The 21083-nt window shown below is 30.1% G+C and overlaps 4 protein-coding genes across 5 annotated transcripts in view; 2 read left to right on the top strand and 2 right to left on the bottom strand.

Annotated features, from left to right (window-relative positions):
* Window positions 1-4828: 4828 nt before the first annotated feature.
* LOC124950002 (piggyBac transposable element-derived protein 4-like) lies at window positions 4829-7441 on the bottom strand. The gene is made up of 2 exons (XM_047496018.1): window positions 6653-7441; window positions 4829-6580 (listed from the first exon to the last, which is right to left on the bottom strand). The coding sequence occupies exons 1-2, from the start codon at window positions 6686-6688 to the stop codon at window positions 6029-6031; spliced, it is 588 nt and encodes a 195-aa protein (XP_047351974.1). The 5' UTR covers window positions 6689-7441; the 3' UTR covers window positions 4829-6028.
* A 1805-nt stretch (window positions 7442-9246) lies between these two features.
* The window catches only part of LOC124950000 (formylglycine-generating enzyme), an 18036-nt gene continuing 6199 nt past the window's right edge, over window positions 9247-21083 (bottom strand). The window contains exons 2-5 of the mRNA XM_047496015.1: window positions 10544-11002; window positions 10218-10389; window positions 9957-10140; window positions 9247-9868 (exon numbers count right to left, since the gene is read on the bottom strand). Coding sequence (XP_047351971.1) covers window positions 9713-9868; window positions 9957-10140; window positions 10218-10389; window positions 10544-10871 — 840 coding nt within the window. The 5' untranslated portion in view covers window positions 10872-11002 and the 3' untranslated portion in view covers window positions 9247-9712. The remainder of the gene's footprint in view (window positions 9869-9956; window positions 10141-10217; window positions 10390-10543; window positions 11003-21083) is intronic.
* LOC124949998 (solute carrier family 35 member B1) lies at window positions 11531-13157 on the top strand. 2 transcript variants are annotated; one of them, XM_047496014.1, is made up of 3 exons: window positions 11531-11792; window positions 11966-12136; window positions 12229-13157. In XM_047496014.1, the coding sequence occupies exons 1-3, from the start codon at window positions 11733-11735 to the stop codon at window positions 12802-12804; spliced, it is 807 nt and encodes a 268-aa protein (XP_047351970.1). In that variant the 5' UTR covers window positions 11531-11732; the 3' UTR covers window positions 12805-13157. The 2 variants fall into 2 exon arrangements, with proteins under 2 accessions (XP_047351970.1, XP_047351969.1); XM_047496013.1 differs by having other exon boundaries at window positions 11532-12136.
* The window catches only part of LOC124949994 (sodium/potassium/calcium exchanger 4-like), an 8740-nt gene continuing 955 nt past the window's right edge, over window positions 13299-21083 (top strand). The window contains exons 1-6 of the mRNA XM_047496005.1: window positions 13299-14709; window positions 16458-16849; window positions 19508-19742; window positions 20103-20285; window positions 20409-20714; window positions 20916-21083. The exon at window positions 20916-21083 is cut by the window's right edge and continues 955 nt beyond it. Coding sequence (XP_047351961.1) covers window positions 14619-14709; window positions 16458-16849; window positions 19508-19742; window positions 20103-20285; window positions 20409-20714; window positions 20916-21083 — 1375 coding nt within the window. The 5' untranslated portion in view covers window positions 13299-14618. The remainder of the gene's footprint in view (window positions 14710-16457; window positions 16850-19507; window positions 19743-20102; window positions 20286-20408; window positions 20715-20915) is intronic.

Raw genomic sequence — 21083 nt, 5'->3', positions numbered from 1 at the left:
CGAACTTTGATTTTTTATTTTCAATACTGTTTTTGCTAATTTCTCCTGTTTGATGATTAGCAATCCATTCCTCTTCCTTTTCCTCTTTTTCCAATTCCTATTGTTGCTTCTGTTCTCGTTTCTGTCTCTCTATCTCTATCTTTGTCTCTTTCTGTCCCTCTTTATATCTTTCTGTCCCTCTTTATATCTCTCTGTCTCTCTTTATCTCTTTCTGTCCCTCTCTCTCTGTCTCTGTCTCTTTCTCTGTATCTCTATATCTCTCTGTTTCCATACTTTTTTGTCTTTCTCTGTTTCTTTCTATCTCTCTCTCTCTTTGTGTCTCACTCTGTTTCTCTCTTAATTTCATCCGTAGGTCTTGCGATCTGTTGTTGTTGTTGTTGTTGTTGTTGTTGTTGCTGATGATGATGATCCTGATCTCCATTTTGGAACGCTTTCAATACACTTTTCGTCTTTGATGCTAATTCCTTAATTTCCTCATAATTTTATTTAACTTCCATTCTAGAAAGCAGGTTCCACTTGACTCTCATCTTCGTCGAAATCGCAGACGTCTTTAACCTCTTTTTCTTTAACCGGATCGGAAATGTGCTATAACTTTACTTCGTTTGATTTTACGTCGATATTTAGAACTTCTGGGACTCATTCTTCTGCGACATTTTTCGGTCCTCTCGCTATCACCGTCCTCATTATCACATACGCATCACATGGTCTTCCCTCTCTTCGACACTGGAATGCACGATGCCTACGTTCATTGCAGCGAAAACACGTTGTTCTTTTCTCTTTCAAAGGGCACTTAGTACCAACATAATTTGTCCCATCACAATTATAGCACCTCTTTTCGGACGCTGTCTGCACTTTTCGAAATTTAGAGGATTGATTTTCTCTGCATTTTTTCTTTGTGCAGCGCCATCGTTTCTTCTGGCAGTGTAATGCTCGCAAAGGCACGAAGAAGATCCTTTTCCATTAATGGAAGTTTGAGCTCGTGCAAAATTTCTCAGTCATTTGTTGAGTATACCATGGATGATGTATCCCACTAGCTCTTCTCCTCTTATAGAAGTTTGGTTTCCTAAGATAACCTTCTCATGAAGATATTCGGGAAACAATTCCGTCTTTTTTCACTTACGCTCTTTGACAATGTCCGCCGGCAATGATACGAACTCCATAGTAAAGTGATACCATTGTCAAGCGCATCCCGTTATTCGCATTGCAATGAGTAATCGACTTTCTGCATCCGTTAAATCGAAATCGACTCGAATAGTTTGAACTTTCTCAGATCTCATACCTCGTCGTTCCATTATAGCAGTCTAGCATCTTTTTGATCTTTTTGGATCGGAGCATTGACATTCCCTCTCCTTAATGGCACGCTTCTTATGATTGCCTCTTGAGCTTCATACCAAGGCTCATTTTCCAAGTATTATCTCCAGGAGTTGCTGCTGCATGGCTTGTAACTCTTTTACTTGTGCTTCGGTGTCGAAACCTTGAAATGTCGCTTCACTTTCCACTGTCTGTATCACGGCTTCTTCTTCGTCGGTTTTACCACGATCTTTGATGCTTACCATCATCGCTATCTAGTCTCCGGATGGATCTGCTTCGTGAAGCCTAACAATAATCTCGGATTTTTTCCCTTGCGTAGGCAAATTCCAACTCTTTAGAATTGCCTTCAGTTCTTCTTAAAATCTTCTGGTGAATGATTCATGTTACCTTTACGATTTTCACTGCAGAACACTATATATCAAGTTTTTTGTGTCCATATCTATTTCTCAATCCCGGACGAGCTCTCAAAATATGTAAGATATTTTTCGAAATTCAACTTATTAGATACGGACTGACTAACTCGTATCACTAACTCTTGATTAATATATACTTTATTAATGCAAATGCTATACTTAAGGTATTACAGCTTAAATCCTACAACTCTTTCCTCTTTCCTTCACTTAAAGCTTTACTTAAGGTTTTATTTATTGATCCACTCTTTATTGATCCATTCAGAACAATCTACTTAGAATCTTCGTCATTATACCTCGCTTAGTCTACTCAAGACTTTCGTTGTTACTTCTTATTAGATCTACTCAAAATGTCGTCGTTATACCTTGGCGGATTTACTTAAGACTGTGTCTCCCGTTGTTCTTTTCCGATCATGTAAACCCGATAGATTTTTCATCTCCACTTGCATTTGTGCATACGCATTCAATAACTCTTATCGCCATTTTATCCTATCCCTTGTTTCGTTGCCTATATCAATCATGCTACATTTCTATCTGACTCACTCTCTCAATATCTCAGACCCTTCTCTTCTTTTCATAAACAACGCAAACGATATGCCTCATACATACACAAGCACACAGCTTATTAATGCCAGAACCTTTCACCTTTTCAGATTCTTTTGTTCCTTGTCTAACTATCGATCTGTTTATCCCATACATACACACACACACACACACACACACACACACACACAACTAACCAATTCTAGAATCTTCCATCTTTTTATTCGACTGATAGATTTACTTATTTCATCCACCCTTATACACAACTGACTAACTCTAGTACTTTCCATCTTTTGTCTAACTATTGATAAGCTTATATCATATACACATATGCACACAACTAATTAGCCCTAGAATCTTTAAACTCATATATATATTATATATTCCTTTGCATTTGGAGCCATCCCGAATATTATCTACCAGCAACTCGGCGCCACTTTGTCGCAAAAGCATGCACCTAGGAATCATATTATATAATGTAGTTTTGGAACCAAGTAAAGCATTGTAATGATATTTGATTTATTAAAATTTGTAAACATCAAAGAGCATATATTTGAAAAAAATAAAAATTTTATTTCTTATAATTTTCGACAGTGAGATAAATTTTGAAGCAATTCCCAATATGCATTGCTGCCTGATTTGTGCATGTTTCATAATAATAATTTGTTTGACATCTTCCACCTGATGTTTTCCTGTCAAAACAAATAATACAGTCCCATTTTCTTTCTCCCACATTGACAATATGTAGTTTATTGTTCAGTCTATTGTCCAATGAAGATGTGAATGAACGTGTTCTTGGTTCCCGAAAATTACCTCTTAACTGATTTATGAAACTTTCGACAAACTTGTGATGTGTCATTGATGTTTATTTTTTTACTTTCTTTTGAGATTCTGTAAATTATGTAAGAATTGATAACAAACATTTCTAGTCTCCAAAAAATAATTTTCTCCGTCATTTCAATGATTTCCGTATAAATCCGTATAAATACGAGACATATTGATCAGCATGATCCACACCGCCCATATTTGCTGTACAATCTAAAACTATTTCAGGTTTATCGACTGATATATTTCCACCGCGCAATGTTTTGAGGGTAAATTCCATTTATATTATTTTAGTTGCTGAGCATTATGACAATTCTCTTATCTTTATACGCAAAAAGCGTAATATTATTCTTTCTTTATGCAACTGTTTTTTTTTTGTAAAAAATTTGGGTTTTCATATTTGCATAGATATGCCTTTTCAATTAATTTTTATTGTGCCAGTAAGATGACATTTCATCTTTACCAATTTTTTTACTAAGAAAATGCTGGTGTAGTATCTATTGATATGCATATGGTATCCTACTACATCAGAAACTTTGTCTAACAACTTTTTATATAAATGTAATGGAATTCTAGTGCTTACTGGAAGATCAGGCCGGGAAATATTATCAAATGTTATGCTGCCAAAATACGGAAGTATTGAAAATAAGTATCCGGTTTTTGAATCAGTTAGTGCATATATGCATATATCCCATTTGGTTGGTTTATTTGGATTGTATGTGATAAATGATATTCTGCCTTTAGATTTAACTATAGATTTATCAACAGAAATTGCCTTATCTAGTATGAAATATTATTTAAATTTTAAATCTATATATTCCAAATAATTGCTAGCCTTTTGAATACAAGTTCTAATCGTGCTATCGGTTCACATAGATTTTTTCAAATGAAGTATCCAAAAGATTTGCAGAAATCTGTCGCAGATTTGCAGAAATTGAATGTTCCGAGAAAAAAAGGAATTTTACTATTGGAAGCAGTAAATCAATATTCTTGCACATTTGACATTTGAATCAATCCCATATTTAGTATAAAGGCGATGAAAGCTAGAAATTATTGTTTAGTAACGTCGTGCCACTTCTGCCAAGTTGATTTGTATGATAATTGTTTATTTCTTATTTTTTCGTAGGCATAATAATTTTCGTGTAGCAAAATTTTTTCGTTTGGCATAGTCTTTTCTTTTATTATATTGTATACTAATTCACTTGTAAAATATAAAGTAAAACAGTTTATACGTTCTTTTATATTGCTCGGCATTTGTGGTCCAGTTGTTTGGTAATTAAGTTAAAATTTATTATTACTGGAGGAATGTATGACTCAGTAACGTCTTCTCATTCTTTACTTGACGATTTGTTGTCTTTTATCGCTATGTTTTCTTTTGCAATATTTTAATTGCTACCACTATATTAACTATCTCACATATATAAGAATTTATATATTTATCACATAAACTAAGAAAGAATAAAATATCAAATAATATAATTGTTACATCAGTTTATGAACTGAAAAATGATATTTATTAACAAGTTGAATGCCACGGGGGTCACCGGTGACCGGCACTTAACTTGACTGTGACGCCATGGGGGCCACCGGTGACGGGCCTGCCCAGATTGAAAAAAAAAATAAAAAATTTAGATAAATGACAATACTTATAATTTTTTATTATTATCATCGTTGATGTAGTGGTGTGAAAAAATGAATGCAGTATAAAAAATCTGAAAATAGTTTTATTTATACATGTAATATAGTTTTATTATGCGCGCACGTTACGATGTGTCGTATTGAAATATTCTAAACAAAGAAAGGGTGAACAAGCACAATCTTTACAATATCTCACGACTTTTTTGCTGCAGTTTTTTGCAATTATTCTTCTTAGCTTCTTTGAATTTTTTTGGTAACAAATTTTACAAAATCTTCGCACCGTTCGAGCTTTTCCCGGCATTGCTTTTAATTCATGTCATGGTTTTCTCAGCAAACTTTCACGTGGAGAAATGGAAACTTCAGCATCATTATCACGACATTTTGTTAAATACAATGCAACTTTCATTCTGCAGTCGGAAATTTGAATATCTTTTCTTGTTACCTGCTTGAATAATATCATTGAATTTACCATATATGTATTCAATAAGAGTTCTATTGCTAATTTTCTATACCACTTTAAAGTTTTGCATAGTGGTGAATTATAAGCTGTCATTTGGTCTGATAAATCGACTGATGATTTTCCTAGATTATATTCCACAACCATTTTTGGTTTTTCACACGAATAAAATTTCGTATGTACAGTAGTCATTTCTGCAGAATGTTTCGTTCAAAGCATCAATACATCTCTCTTGTCTTTCCATTTTAAAATTGTTATTCCGGATTTATTTTCGCGAGCAATGAGTTCTCCACGTTTTAATTTTTTGGATACTACTTCTACTGAATTTCTACATCGATTTTTCCGTAGTGTATCCATTAAATGTGGATTCTTTGCTATTAACTTTTCTACCAGATCAACACTCGTATACCAGTTATCTGTGCAGACAGTATGCCCTTTACCTAATATATCTTTGCAAAGAGACATTACAATCTCGGACGATACGGTTCCTGCTGTTTTATCTCTATTTTTTTCTTTTCTCGAGTATATTTCAAAAGAGTAAGTATATAGTATAAGTACCACAGCATAATTCAAAAAATTTAATTCCATATCGATGCCATTTCAGTTTCAAATATTGTCGAAATATTATGCGGCCTTGGGAGGGCACCAATGATTCGTCTACGCATAATATTTCATCTGGATTGTAGTATTCTTTAAAACTTCTGTTTAATATGTCGATAATGTGAATAATTTTGGATAATCTATTACTAGAATCGTTTTCTTCATTACTAAAATGAATGAACCGTAAAAGTAATTCAAATTGATTTCTCGGTATCACTGTACTTGGGAATGTCTGGTGATATTTTTAATTTCTACTCCAATACAGGTGAATTTTGGGTAATCGCACTAATCCCATCCATATAATTAAGCCAAAAAATCTTTTTATTTCATTCGGATTTGTTTCAATCCATCTATCAAGACGACGTGCTCGCTGTTCTAATACTATTTTCGCAGCATATTTATTTGTTTGGTTTGCAATTATTTCAAATATTTCATTCGAAACAAAAAGACAATAAAAACTATGCGGTTCAGTAAATTTAAAAATTTCAGAATGATGTGTATTGATTCCCGATGAATTAGAAAATATAATCTTTGGTTGATTACACGAAGGTATATGCCAATTTATATCACGTACCTCTTCTTGTGTATTATTTTCGTCATTATTACCATCATCTTGAAATTCGCTTTCACTATATAAATCAATTCGACGGCGACGTACTGAATATGGTATTATCATATCAGACAAACTGCTCGAGAAACTTTCCTCACTATCTGACAACTGATTTGGTAAAAATATATCATCAGTTAAATTGCTTGATGCAGAATTTTCATTTGAAATCATAACTTTATGGGTTAACTAAAAAATTAAATAGGAGATACGAAATGCAAAAATTTTTGTAGTATATAAAAGTATAATAGAGGTTCTTACCTGATTGTTTAACACTCTAGAAAATAATAAAATCATGACACTATTACTCAACAACGCGAAGAAGCACTATGAGATAATTGACGATTGCGCGAAATCGTACTCCAGCGCCCGCCGCAATTAACATGCCAAACATGTTTATACACTGTAACTTATCTATTACAGGTAATATTTCAACATTATATGTATAGAAAATTCATCGTGGCGCCACGGACAATCCCGGTAAAATTCGCGTGGCATTCAACCTGTTAAGGATTAATAAAGATAAGAAACAATGTCTCATACTACGTTCCTGTAGTCAATGAAATCTTGTGAAGTATATATATAAAAGGATCGTGAGTAAACTATTTAAGTTCTTCTGAGTAACATCTATCATGTCGAAGAATGAAAAGTCCGAATCGGCACGTATTGCTTTGGCGTATTGACGAGCAATAATAATGATGACAATAAATTTTTATTATACAATTTTGTCTAAATTAAAAAAGTAAAAATTTAATTTATTTTTTTTTAATTATTATATGCCATTAAATGAAAATATGAATAAACAATATACGAACAAAAAGGCATTTCTCGACAAGTGTAATTTCCTATTCAAACGATTTTTGTTTATTTATTTTATGATATAATTCTATTTACGTTTGAATGAGGCCTCGTCTTTCATTCAATTCATTCTCTTTTTTTTTTTTTAATTCAGATATAAATATATTATTGCTTTGTATATTTTACATTCTTGTGAAAATGAAAGTAACTTTTAATATATTTGTATATATATTTCTCTCTCTCTCTCTCTTTCTCTCTCTCTCTCTCTCTCTCTCTCTCTCTCTTTCTTCCATATACTTGATTTTCTACTTTGATAAAATTTAGAAATAATGAATTTATTATCGTATATTCTTTACATGCTTATAAAATATTATAAAAATATTTTATATCTTTATTTACTTTTTCTTTTGTATGTATAGTTTCACAAAAATTGAAATAAAGTTATTAGCTTTCATGCGAAAAATGTCAATTAATAATTAATTTATATTGGCTCAGGGTTTTCAGATACAGAATCATCTGATCTATTTTGTATTACATATATGCTAGAATTCATTCGAGTACCCAACTGTTACTCGTATGAATCCAGGCTGATATTTTGTACATATTTGTTTATTCATTGATAAATTTTTTAATAACTGACAAATATTTTGCGTAAACTACACTGTAATTTCTATAACGTTTGCATGTGTGTGTGTGTATGTGTAATACTTATAATATGGAATTTTCGCCAATATTTATTGAACAAAAATATTAATTAAAATTCGACAAACGTAGAGAATGTTTATAATATAGTATATGGAATAACTTCTAATTCATATTAAATTATTTATAATATCCAATGTGAAATGTTTTCATTGGTAAAACATTAGAATATTAATGAATAAAATAATAAAAGAGTAAAAGAACTTAAACAACTTTCTAACTATTGCTTATATTAATTGATACCATTTGCTAAATTGATTGATACTATAATAACGCTATGAATGATTGATACTATAATAACACTATTCTTGACAGTCGATTTTAGAAAAATTGATATGATTAATATGAGAGATATGAATGAAATAAAGAGGTATGATGCTTTTGCCTTAATGTAGGATTTTCGCACCAGAGCAGAATGTGTAAGAATCGTGGAGTGATTGTATTGATGAGATTGTTTTAGCTTTTTTTTTTAAATATAAAATTAAGTAAGTAGCATACTTTTGAGTGAATGATATAGTTTTTATTAGAAAAAGGCCTGGAGTAAAAACGTGCGTGATCAATCGCCTACTCTGAGATTAATATTCTTTTTCTGTTGAAAATGTTATCATCAAGTGAAAGAAAAAAAAAATGATTATTTAATAATACGTTATTTAATAATGACTTGTCATCATGTCGTCAGTTCATTAATGTTCTTTATCAAATTTTTTGTTCTCACAGAATAAAAAGGTCATTGAAAAATATATACATAAACATACATACGTATCATGCGTCAGCGTACGTGTGTATATTTGTGTGTGTGTGTGTGTGTGTGTGTGTGTGTGTGTGAGGGCCATTTATAATATCAAGATATATAATTGCAGGTATATAGTTTTTTAATTGAATATAATTTAAATATAAATTTAATGAAAATCAATGTTTGATTTGATAAAACAATTAATGAAAGGATATTAATTATCTCAGAACTTTTTCTTACTTGTGTCTTAATATTTAATATATGTATTTATGATTAATTTTGTGTTAATATTTGTATTTATGTAAACATATGTTCTTTGAATATCAAATATAGATTTAATTAAATATAATTCAAATATAAAAATCTGTATATATTATTGTCAGTGTTGACAAAAATTATAAAAATTATTAAAATTATAAAAATTATTTTAAAATCTACTTTTTACTAATGCTTTATTTTTTATTAATATATGCGTTTATGTAAACATGTGTGCTTTTTTAATTTCATATATAGACTTATGAAATATAACTAAAATACAAACATAATGAATAAATTCTAACTTTGAAAAAATAATTAATTAAAAAATATCAATTGTTTTAAAAATTAACTTTCAATATAGAATTTCAAATATAGATTTAATCGAATATAATACTACAAATATAATGTATTGTATGTGTTACTTTTAATGTAAACTTATCAATTTATGATTGATTCTAAAGTACAAATTTATTAGAACATTTTCAAATATGAATGAATAATTTCTATGTCTAACTGAAATCTATAAATAAATTTCAGCTTTGTTGTTTTGAGTTTGTTTTCCTTTTTAATTTAATTTTTTTGAATTTGCTTTTTTTAGTTTAATTTATCTTAGTCTTTTTTTTCTAGTTTGTTTCTATTTTACTTTTCATTGCTTTGACATGTCTAACAAACAATAAAATATTATTTTAAATTACGTAAATCAACAATCAGTGAAAAAACTTAGTTCCAAAGAAACTGTATTTTTGAACTTTATCCTCAGAGCAATGTTGAACATTATGAGATGTTTTTAATTAAAATATAATATTCTTGGAAAAACGTTAGTGTACATGCTATACTGACATAACGCATCGAAAACCAAGATTTCCTGCAGATGTATCAGGAGTATTTTGACTACGTGCAGCACATCTATATCGATAACAATAACTTTTGTGGCATAAGTAGGAACCACCTTTTTTTACCCTGTCTGTACCACTAAGTGGCCCTTTCTAAAACATTTAACATTAAAAAAAAGTTCATATTAATAATAATGAAAATACAAGTCACATTCATTCACTCTAAATTATTATTACTCACAGGATTTTTTGTTTGATCACTTGTATGCTTTGTGAACCACCAATCTGACGTCCACTCCCAAACATTACCAACTATGTTATGTAATCCATATGAATTTGGTAAAAATTTGGTAATCGGAGCAGTACCAAGGTATCCATCTTCTTGTGTATTATTATGTGGAAATTCTCCTTGCCAAATATTTGCTCTAGAAAAAAAAAAAGTAAGTTTTAATATGTATATAACCACTCATGTATTATTTTTTATTTAGAAATAGTTCAATACCTAAACTCTTTATTAGGAGTTAATTTATTTCCCCAAGGAAATAATCTGTCTGATAGTCCTCCTCTACATGCAACTTCCCATTCTGCCTCCGTTGGTAATCTTTTATTCAACCAACTACAATATGAGAATGCGTCATTCCAAGAAACATGAATGACTGGATGATCCATCCTGACTGAATATCAGTAAGTTACATATATGCAATGTTTATATGTTATATATTACTAATATTTTAATCATAAATAATACATGTTACACTATTCTACATACAAAAATGCAAGGATAATAAATTTTATTGTAATATCTTATTTATGACTTGATAAACTTACAAGTTATATTTGACTTAGGTCCCTCAGGATGTTGCCATGTAGCACCTTTCACAGGTAGCCACCATGGTGCTTGAGCCACTGCTTCTTTTATTTCCCTCTTAACATTTTCTTCTAAAAGACCTTCAAAAACGAAAGAATCTCCAAATTTTTCTGCTTCTGTTTTATATCCAGTTAAACTCACAAACTCAGAGAAATCTTGATTACTAACTTCAAATTTATCTATGTAGAAATCATCCAGAACAACTTCTCTTTTTGGTCCTTCACCATCCGCTACAAAAATTGGATTGTTTGTTCCTATCGAAAATGTACCACCATTTATTTTTGCCATTTTTTCAATACTTTGTCTTTCTTTATCGTCCCTTGTCTCCAACTTTTTAATATCATTCACCGAACATTGTTCTTGTCGATTTTGAGTAAAGTGTGATTGTCTATTTGCTTTACTTCCACAATGAGTATTTTCTTCATTAGAAAAACAGATAATTATAAACGATAAAAAGGATATAATCCATAACACGACACGTCGTAGGTTAGACATGGTTAATACTATAAAACGTATAACTCGTAATATGTGATATTATGGTTACTTTCTATTTAAAAAGAAAAAACGAATGTGGTTGTCTATTTGCTTTTAAAGATATGTAATTTCAAATCAAACATCTGTGTCAAGAAAGTCTTTATGGTATCTGTCATATAAAATGATATAATGCTATATTCTAATTTAATATGTAGTTTCTAAAATGTTTCAGAAATGTTTCTCGAAACAAAATAATGTATAATTAAAATGAAAAATAAAATTGTATTTTTCATGTAGAATTTATTTTATTTTATTTAATATTTGCAAATCCACTTGTAGACTTGTAATGTCTAATGTGGTTTGTATTTGAGGTTACCGCTATTATCAAAATAATTTCAAATACGTCATAGTTGTTGAATGCATCTTAAAATTTGAGTGTAGAGCGCGCTGTACACGTTCATGGTCTTTTTCACCAACATACTTCTACATAGTTGATAGCAATCGGTGGCAATGTGAACTGATTATAACCTATTGTTTAATGCCACGTATATTTATGTGCCATGCTTAAAAGTTAAAATTTTGCGACAGAAATAAAATCATGGATATGATTATAATAATATTTTAATGTTTAAATCTATAAAATAATAAATAGTGAATTATATTCTGTGACGATAGATGATTTATTGTGTAAGATGTCGAACAGTCAACATTCCAAGCTACTTATTTGTGCTGCCGGTATTTTCATATGTTACTTTTATTTTGGCATGCTACAAGAGAAGATAACGAGAGGTCAATATGGTGATGAGAAGAATAAAGAGAAATTTACTTATATGTTTGCTCTCGTTTTTACTCAATGTTTGGTTAATTACATGTTTGCTAAGATGATTTTATTAACGGTTATGAAACAGGGCGAAGATACAACACCTACATTATATTATGCTATTTCTTCTTTAACGTATCTGCTTGCTATGGTCTGTAGTAATATGGCTTTACAATTTGTAAGCTATCCAACTCAAGTGATAGGAAAATCTGGAAAACCCATACCTGTTATGGTACTCGGTGTATTATTGGGCAACAAGGTGAATTAGATCAATTTGTTTTAATTCAACAAGTTAGAATCAAATTATTTTGAATAATCTAACCAACAAATTCTATTTTCCTTTTTTTACAGGTATATCCAATCAGAAAGTATGCTTTTATATTTTTAATCGTGATTGGAGTTGCTTTATTTATATATAAGGATGGAAGTGCAAATAAACAAACAGAAGGACAAACTTGGTTTGGGGAGTTACTACTTTTGTTATCATTAATGATGGATGGATTAACAAGCGCAGTACAAGAACGTATGAGAGCAGAACATAAATCTAAATCTGGCCATATGATGCTCAATATGAACCAATGGTCTGCTGTATTTAGTGGGATAGTAATCCTTATCTCTGGAGAATTGTTTGAATTTATTAAATTCTTACAACGTTATCCATCTACTATTTGGCATATTTCAACATTTTCTTTGGCTGGAGCGTTTGGACAGTATTTTATATTTTTAACAGTTGCTGAGTTTGGTCCATTACCATGTTCCATAATAACTACTACTAGAAAATTTTTCACTGTCTTAGGATCTATATTAATTTTTGGTAATAGTCTCCTACCTAGACAATGGATAAGTACATTTATAGTATTTATGGGTTTATTTTTGGATTCCATGTATGGCAAAGATAAACCAAGTAGAAAGGAAACAGTTAAATAATTATACTTTATAAAGAGAAAATAATCATTGTTCCTCAAGTATCTCATTTTATTCAATCTTTGTTAGATTTCTTTGATATCGAGATACATACAAAATGCCTTTTATCAAAGTACACTTTCTACTATGCCAATGGAATTAATTACTTTTTTATGTAGTAGATACAAAATATTGAACCAATTATACAAAGAATGTATCTATAATATATATCTAAGAGACTTTATTTATAATAACTAAAAATATTGTCTAAAAAACGTGAAATATTTTAAATGTGAATGAGACAGGCACAAATGTTAGATATTATGAAATTCTTCCAAACATACATTTTTTATATAAACATATAAATATTACAAGATTATGGAATTCTTTTTATTTGGTCTTTCTTATTCTTTTGAAAGAAAGAATTGTAGAGATCGTAATTTGTGATCAAAGGTATATTTGTTTTCATTGATACTTATTTTTAAATATTGGTACTACTCTACTGTTATATTCATTTTATATATTCGGTGCTCTTGCATATATATATATATATATATAAAGAGTATAATTTTATGTAAAAAATTCTGTATCTTATATTAGGTTTATTAATTTTTTTGCTCTCTTATATTTCTTCTCTTCCTTGAATATCTTCCCGATAGTCTCATTTAAAAGTAGATTAAAATACTAAAACTATATAATATAATTCATGATAATGCAATGAAATATCTTAGCTACTGTATATATCGTAATATTCTTTGCACCGCATTAATCTAATTAAATCCTATTCCTTTCACAAAGAGATAACAATATGTCCCATATTATAAACTATGATCTTCATAATAATTTAAGAGAATATCAAAAGTGTATATACATTAAGGTATATATATATATATATATATATATATATATATATATATATATATACACGTATCGTTGAAATTAATTACTGAAATACAGTAGGACACGATTATACAATGTTATCGTATACAAATGATATATACGTAAATGTAGATATATTGCCAATCTTCGTCAATATAAAACAATCTATCATTCCTATCGGATTTAATTAATTACCTGTAAATTTTATTGATACTGAATTTTAACATTCCTTCGAGGGAATTTCCGAGTTTCAATCGACCGATTAAATTCAACGAGTCACAATTGTGTTTCTTGTTTTATTTTTTTTTTTTTTTCTTTATCCTCGCATGTATTATATGTAAAGATCATTATAGAATTAGAGAAATATATTTTAAATATGAGGATCGTCGAATTAGTTCAAGGTTCGAAATGATCATGAAATTGCCAATGAATATCAAGATCAAGAATTAAGATAAGTAAGAGGGACTGATGTGGTGGAGTGAGGAAGGAGAGGAGGAAGAGGAAGAAGGAATAGAATAATGTAAAGTTAAAAGATGGAGAGGCTGGGATAGGGTTGAATAAATAAAATAATCTATTCTGATCTCTCTGAATAACTACCAACACATATGAGAAAATCGATAATCAAAGTTATCTACGCGAATACTTTTGTACAATATGTATATCCTATTTTGCAACAGTCGAATGACACACCGAAGATAAAGTTGTGCACGTACAAGTTGGTAAAGAAGCGGTAAGGGGGAGGAGGTAAGAGGGACTCGTAATCAGCTAAGTCTATCATAAATGCCGGAGTCGCTGCAAAAGAAGCAGTTTAGCGTAGGTAGCCGCTTTGGTTGTCTTATTATTCAATGCCGGTGTCATCATCCGTAGTGTAAGATTAAAAAAGTAGACAACTAAGTGTGTGTTAGATCGATAACGTGTTTCTTAAGGATTTATAACTTATATACATTATTACGAGAGTTATGAGATTCTTCGTACTTTCTACCGTCATATTAGTCGGTTATTTATCCACGTGCTTGCAGTTAGTGCAAGCGCATCGTAACGATAATGCTGGTGAGTGTGATCCTTGATCGTGAACTTCGTTTTCATCGATACATTTAAAAAGAAAAACATTACAAAAGAAAAAAATATATATATTATATAATAATAATAATAATAATAACAATAATAATAATAATAATAATAATAATAATAATAATAATAATAATAATTAATAAATAAATAAATAATCGTTAAATATTTCTTCAAGTTTTTCGACATATTTAAAGTATATAATTTAAAGTAAGGAATATATGTAGATATATGTTAGATATACATGTATATCAATCGAAAGTCATCATCATTTGAAGGACGCTCATCAATAAGTGAAAAAATTTGATCGAAAGTGATCATTATTATCGTTCTCATTGGAGTTTTACATTATAGTTTCGGTATATCATTAAAGTAGGAATATATGTATGTATGTATGTATGTATGTATGTACGTATGTATGTATATATATAAACGTATATTGATCGGGAGTCATCGATCATCCATTAGATAAGTGAAAAAATTCAATCAAGAGAGAGAGAGAAAGAGAGAGCAATCATTTTATTATCGTTCTCATTGGAATTTGTAGTTTTTTCAAACGGCGACATATATATCACACGGGAAAATCCTATCAGAAGATAATTTTTACTCCATTGGATATACCTTATTTTTTTTTTTCTTTTTCTCTCTTTTTTTTTTTCTTTTTTCAACTTACTCGCTTCGCTAATAAGATCTCTTTTGAGCGAATACTTTTGAGGAAGTCAAAGACGAATTTTCAAAAAAATGCGTCGTTTCTTTTCTTTTCCCCAATTGTAAGGATAATTTTACATTCGACGCACTACGTTCGAAGAGGAGAAAAAAAACAAAGAGTTAATAATATTGCGAACAAAAGAACGCAGAGAAAAAGACGTCTTCCCGAATACACACATCCAGATCTTTGTGATTTTCAATCATTATTTCACGCGGTACATACGTGGAAGAAATATTATTATTGCAAAAGACGAAAAATTGGACAAACTTAGAACATCCTAACGAAGAACTTTTCCGTGCTTATACGTGTGTGTGTGTGCGTGTGTGTGTGTGTGTGTGTTTAGGATTATAACGTATCAATGCATTATTCAGATATAGCGAATAGCTTAGCGTTTTGATCAGTATCTCCATCGTCTTCGTATTTTATTAACATGCTCTTTTCGATTAAACGATCTACGTCAAATTATAAAAAAAATACACGATATCATTTATTTTTAATTACATATAGTACAATAATTACACTGAAAGAAGTTATATAAATAAATCAATAAGTAAATTCAAGTATAAGAAAAAAACTTTTATTGTCGCATTAATTGAAGTATTAGTAGTAGAAAAATAATAATAACTTTTATATTAAACTCGAAGAGTTTTTTCTTAGAAATAATGATATTTATATATTGTAATATTGTACTAACATATACTGACTAAACAAACTAACCAATAACATAAATTATTCCGACGAAAACATAATTTATTATAATGATAAATGAACATTAACTCTAAACTAACAACATATAAAACCACAAATTCCATTCTTTTGTTGCTATTAAACATTCTTATATGTACTTACGTATTCTTGACGTCGATAAGAATTAATCCGAAGAAACGGTTGTATATAACAAGAAGTATATATATATATATATATATATATATATATATATATATATATATATATACACGTGTATGTGTGTATGTGCATATTACGAATTATAACTCATCAAATACATTACTGGTCGTTTTAGAACTGGTGATCAAGGAAATCGAGGAAAGTCAGAAGAATTGTACGCCTCGATCGATCAATGACTTCCCAGAGGACATCTTTACGCCAAAACAACGTGAAAAGGGGGCGGCTCTGTTACACGCATTCTTTGGCTTTTATTGCTTTTTATTGACCGCTTTTGTCTGCAACGATTATCTCTTACCAGCACTCGATTGCATCTGTTCCGGATTGAATATCTCAGCTGATGTTGCTGGTGCCACATTTCTTGCTACCGCCAGCTGTTTTCCAGAATTATTTGTCAGTATCGTTGGTACCTTCTTAACTGAATCTGACCTTGGAGTTGGTACCGTAGTTGGTAGTGCGGTATTTAATACTTTTGCTACTACAGCCTGCGGAGCACTTTCAGCTATAAAAGTGAGTAGTAATCCAGATTTTCTTTATGTTTCTTTCTTTTTTTTTTCATCTTTTGTATGTATGCATATGCGTATATTTTTCTTTTTGTTTTTGTTTTTGTCATGGTCAATTCGATTTATCTCTATCTAACAAGTCTACATAATAAGAAGATAACATTAATAGTATTTTAGCGAAATAATTATATCCTGTGAGTCGACTGAACTTCCAAACCGGTTAGACAAACTTCTTCCTTATTCATTTCCTTCGATTCTGTTTGCTCATTATATACTGCGATTATTATCCTTCAATTAATATGTATACGATGAGATGATCGATTTTTCATGTTCGTTCAACGACAGCAAATAAAAGCTATGATAGGATTTCCCCGTTTGAAGATTTATAACGATAAATGGGGAATTTTTTATGCGTAATTTAGAATAATCATAAATCGATGAAAATCTTACGAATCATTATTTATCATAAAAGAATCGTTACTGTGTACTTCAGATTGTTTCTTTTATATGTGGAGCTTTATTTTTTCTTTTTCTTTTTTCTCTTTTTCTCTTTCTCTTCGCATTAAAATCTTTGAAGGTCATGTACATGCTTTATTTTATATAACAGTAAAGGACCTTTATTATAATCTTAAAATATTAAAAAAAATGCATTTTAGAATGTGTTTTTTAAATAGTTGACCTCTATTTATCATCTAATTAACATCGCTTTTGTAGTGTATTAAGATAAGAGGTAATGCTGGTAACTAAAGTACATAATATATACTTAACATTATTGATGTATATGATATGTATAAGACCTATATATTCGAGCATATACGTACATATAAATGTACATATACAAAAGTTATATAATTATATTCGCATATAATCTAATAAAATATATTGTGTGCATTATCGATTATATATATATATATATATATATATATATATATATATATATATATATATATATTTCCATTCAATTTTCAGCCAGACTATATGACATAACTTCCACGGATAAAATTGTACGATATTAATTCGTATTCGTAGTTAATTCTTTTTTCCTTCTTCTTTCTTTATTATTCGCGATTAAAAACTAAAGAAAAAAATAAATTGATAAAATTTCGATTATTTGAGATATCGAGAAATGCACGTATCATATTGTCTTTCAACGATCAATATTTTCGATAAATGAATCCAATATCTCTTCATAAGATGGGATATAGTATTATTAATAAAATAAGTATCTGCTTCTTCGTCGTCGTATCGCCATCTAATCGAACTCAAAATTTAATCGATCTGACAATATCTCGAAGAAAAAATAATTTTGCTGAAAATATTGCGTCGTTGATGTCAAGCGCGAGTATTATTTAAAATTTCAATAATCGATTCATTACAGAAAAAAAAAGAAAAAAGAAAAAAAGAAGAGAAATCTAATATAGCTGCGCATCTTTATGATTAGAACCATCAAACTAGTTGTAATTAAGCAAAGATACGTAAATACATATACTCATAGATACATACCTCCTTTCTTGTTGACTGTGTAATTTTTAAAATGACGATGGCGATATGTGTACATATGTTGTACAATTTATACGATTTATATGTTAATATAAGAAATAAAAAGAGAGAGAAAAAAGAAAATAAAATTCGGATTAGTTAATAGAAAGGAAAAAGAGAGAGAGAGAGAGAGAGAGAGAGAGAGAGAGAGAGAGAGAAAGGACATGGGATTAGAAATATTCAAGTTCTTTCTATTTTAGTCAAAATCTTTCTTTATTGCATACGAACGGATTCGAAAGAATGTGGTGTCGATAAAGTTTAAACGGCGCTAGTGGATAATCGATATTCAATTATCGTAGGTAAATCTTATTTTATCATATCTCTCACAACTACGTGTTAGAAGAGAGCCGTGCTAAGATAATCATCGACGCGACCACGAGACGACAATGGTCGACATCGTGCGTGTTACGTTTTTATTATTGCTCCGAGACATTTTCATGATAATAAATCCGACGAAACGAATTCGTGACTTTAACGTCTAACGATCCGAGCGTTATATCTCTAACAAGATAGGACGACGAGGAGGAGGAGCGCGGCGATAGGTAATATTATTTAAAAACCGGGAAGCGATTTTTTTCTTCTTTTCATTTTGTTGTTATTGTTATTTGTTTTTTTCTTTTTCTCTTTCTTTCTTTCTTTGTTATTACTAATTTTTTATTTCTTTCTCCGTCTCAAAACGATCATTCTCGCTGACACGCGGCGTGACATTCGTGAGGGACATGCAAAGCGCATATAATTTTTTATCATCGTGGCACGAAATACAGTATATATCTTTTGTTTTTTGTTTTTTTTTTTGTTATTTTTTCTTTTTTTTTTCTTTTCTTTTTTGTTCTTTGATTTTGTTTTTGTTTTCTTTTTCGATTATTATCAACGATAATGCTCTACGAAAATCACGTCGGTCGGATCGATCGCACCTCAAAAGAACTCGATTTTACGTTAAATTGCTTGTGATCCTTATCGATTTCTTTTTTACAAGTCACATGTATGTACATATACATATGCATATACATATACATATCATATACATATGCATATATATATATATATATATATATATACATATATGTTTGTATGTGTATTATCAGAATCCCACAATTAAGTTTTTTTCTTTGCAAATATTTAACAGGGTATACAGCTAGAATGGCAAATACTGTCGCGCGATTGCATAATCTACGTGATATCCGTTGGTTCGTTGGTATTGGTTATGTGGGACGGCCTGATCACCTGGTACGAAGCAACGATCTTCATGATATTGTTCGTTGGTTATTTGGTCCTTCTGTTCTGCGGCGAAGGGATCACACGTTGGTATAAGAAGATCAAACATCTTTGTTGGAACGGTACCGAGTTTTCGGAAGAAAGTGGTGAGTTTCACACTTGTATTGATTTTATCTCTCTCTATCTCTCTCTCTCTATCTCTCTCTCTCTCTCTCTCTCTCTCTTTCTCTCTTTTGTTCTTTTTCATTACTATTATTATTTACTATTATTATTATTTATTATTAATATTATTATTAATATTATTATTATTAATATTATTATTAATATTATTATTATTATTATTATTATTATTATTATTATTATTATTATTATTATTATTATTATTATTATTATTATTATTATTATTATTATTATTACTATTGAATTTGTTTTCGTCTATCTATTGTCGGAAACATGGCGGGAAATAAGAAAATTCTTCGTGGCATAATTAATTTTCTTATTGTTAGTGACTTCGAAGCCGACGACCGATCCTATGTTGCACGGTATGTACAAGCCATACGTTCACGGTGAACTAATTGCCGAATATAGGAAAAAGAGTATCACGAAGATGGCCGAAATTAAGTCGACCAATAAGAATTTCGAAGAATCACCGGAGAATAAAGAGGAATTGGTCGATTATGTCGAACCCGGTAAAGTTTTGGACGATGATATTTAATTGTAGCTCTTTCAAACTTTGTTGAAAAAAGTTTTGTCATCTCCTTGTCTGTTTCCTTCCAATATTTCCAATATTTCCAATATTTCTCTTCTTTCAGATACGCCGTTCGTTTTACCAAAGTGTAATTTGGTAATGAAGTTATGGTTTTACTTTACCTGGCCTTTAAAGATCTTACTATTTGTCACCGTACCAGACACCAGATACAAAAGATTTCGTTCGTGGTATCTTTTAACTTTTTTCATTTGTACCATGTGGATCGTAGTGTCATCTTACATGGTATCTTGGATGATGACAGTCGTCGGAGACACCATGGGAATCCCTGATTCCGTTATGGGAATAACGTTTCTATCGGCTGGTGGTAACATGCCCGAACTTGTCTCGATCGTTATTCTTTCCAAACAAGGTAAGTAACAAGAACGATTAAATTTTCTTTTTTGCCCGTTATTAACTTTATATCTTACTTCTTTTTTTACTTTTATCTCACTCGCATGATCATCTTGCTTGACAAATCATAATAAATATTAACAATCGGATTATCAATCGTTCAGTAATCGTTCTATCTTCTTCATTCTAATCTTTTTTTTTTCTTTTTTATACTTTCAAGGTAACGGTGACATGGCTATGAGCAATACGTTGGGTGCTAATACTCTTGATATTCTTCTGTGTTTGGGTCTACCATGGCTGATAAAAACTTTAATGTCGGGCAAAGACGTCGAAATTGTATCCGGTGCTCTCTCTTATAGTGTTCTATCTATAATCATTTGCGTTATAT

This window comes from Vespa velutina, chromosome 6, assembly GCF_912470025.1.
Source record: "Vespa velutina chromosome 6, iVesVel2.1, whole genome shotgun sequence".
Taxonomy (NCBI): Eukaryota; Metazoa; Arthropoda; class Insecta; order Hymenoptera; family Vespidae; genus Vespa; species Vespa velutina.
This window is presented reverse-complemented; position numbering and strand designations above follow the sequence as displayed.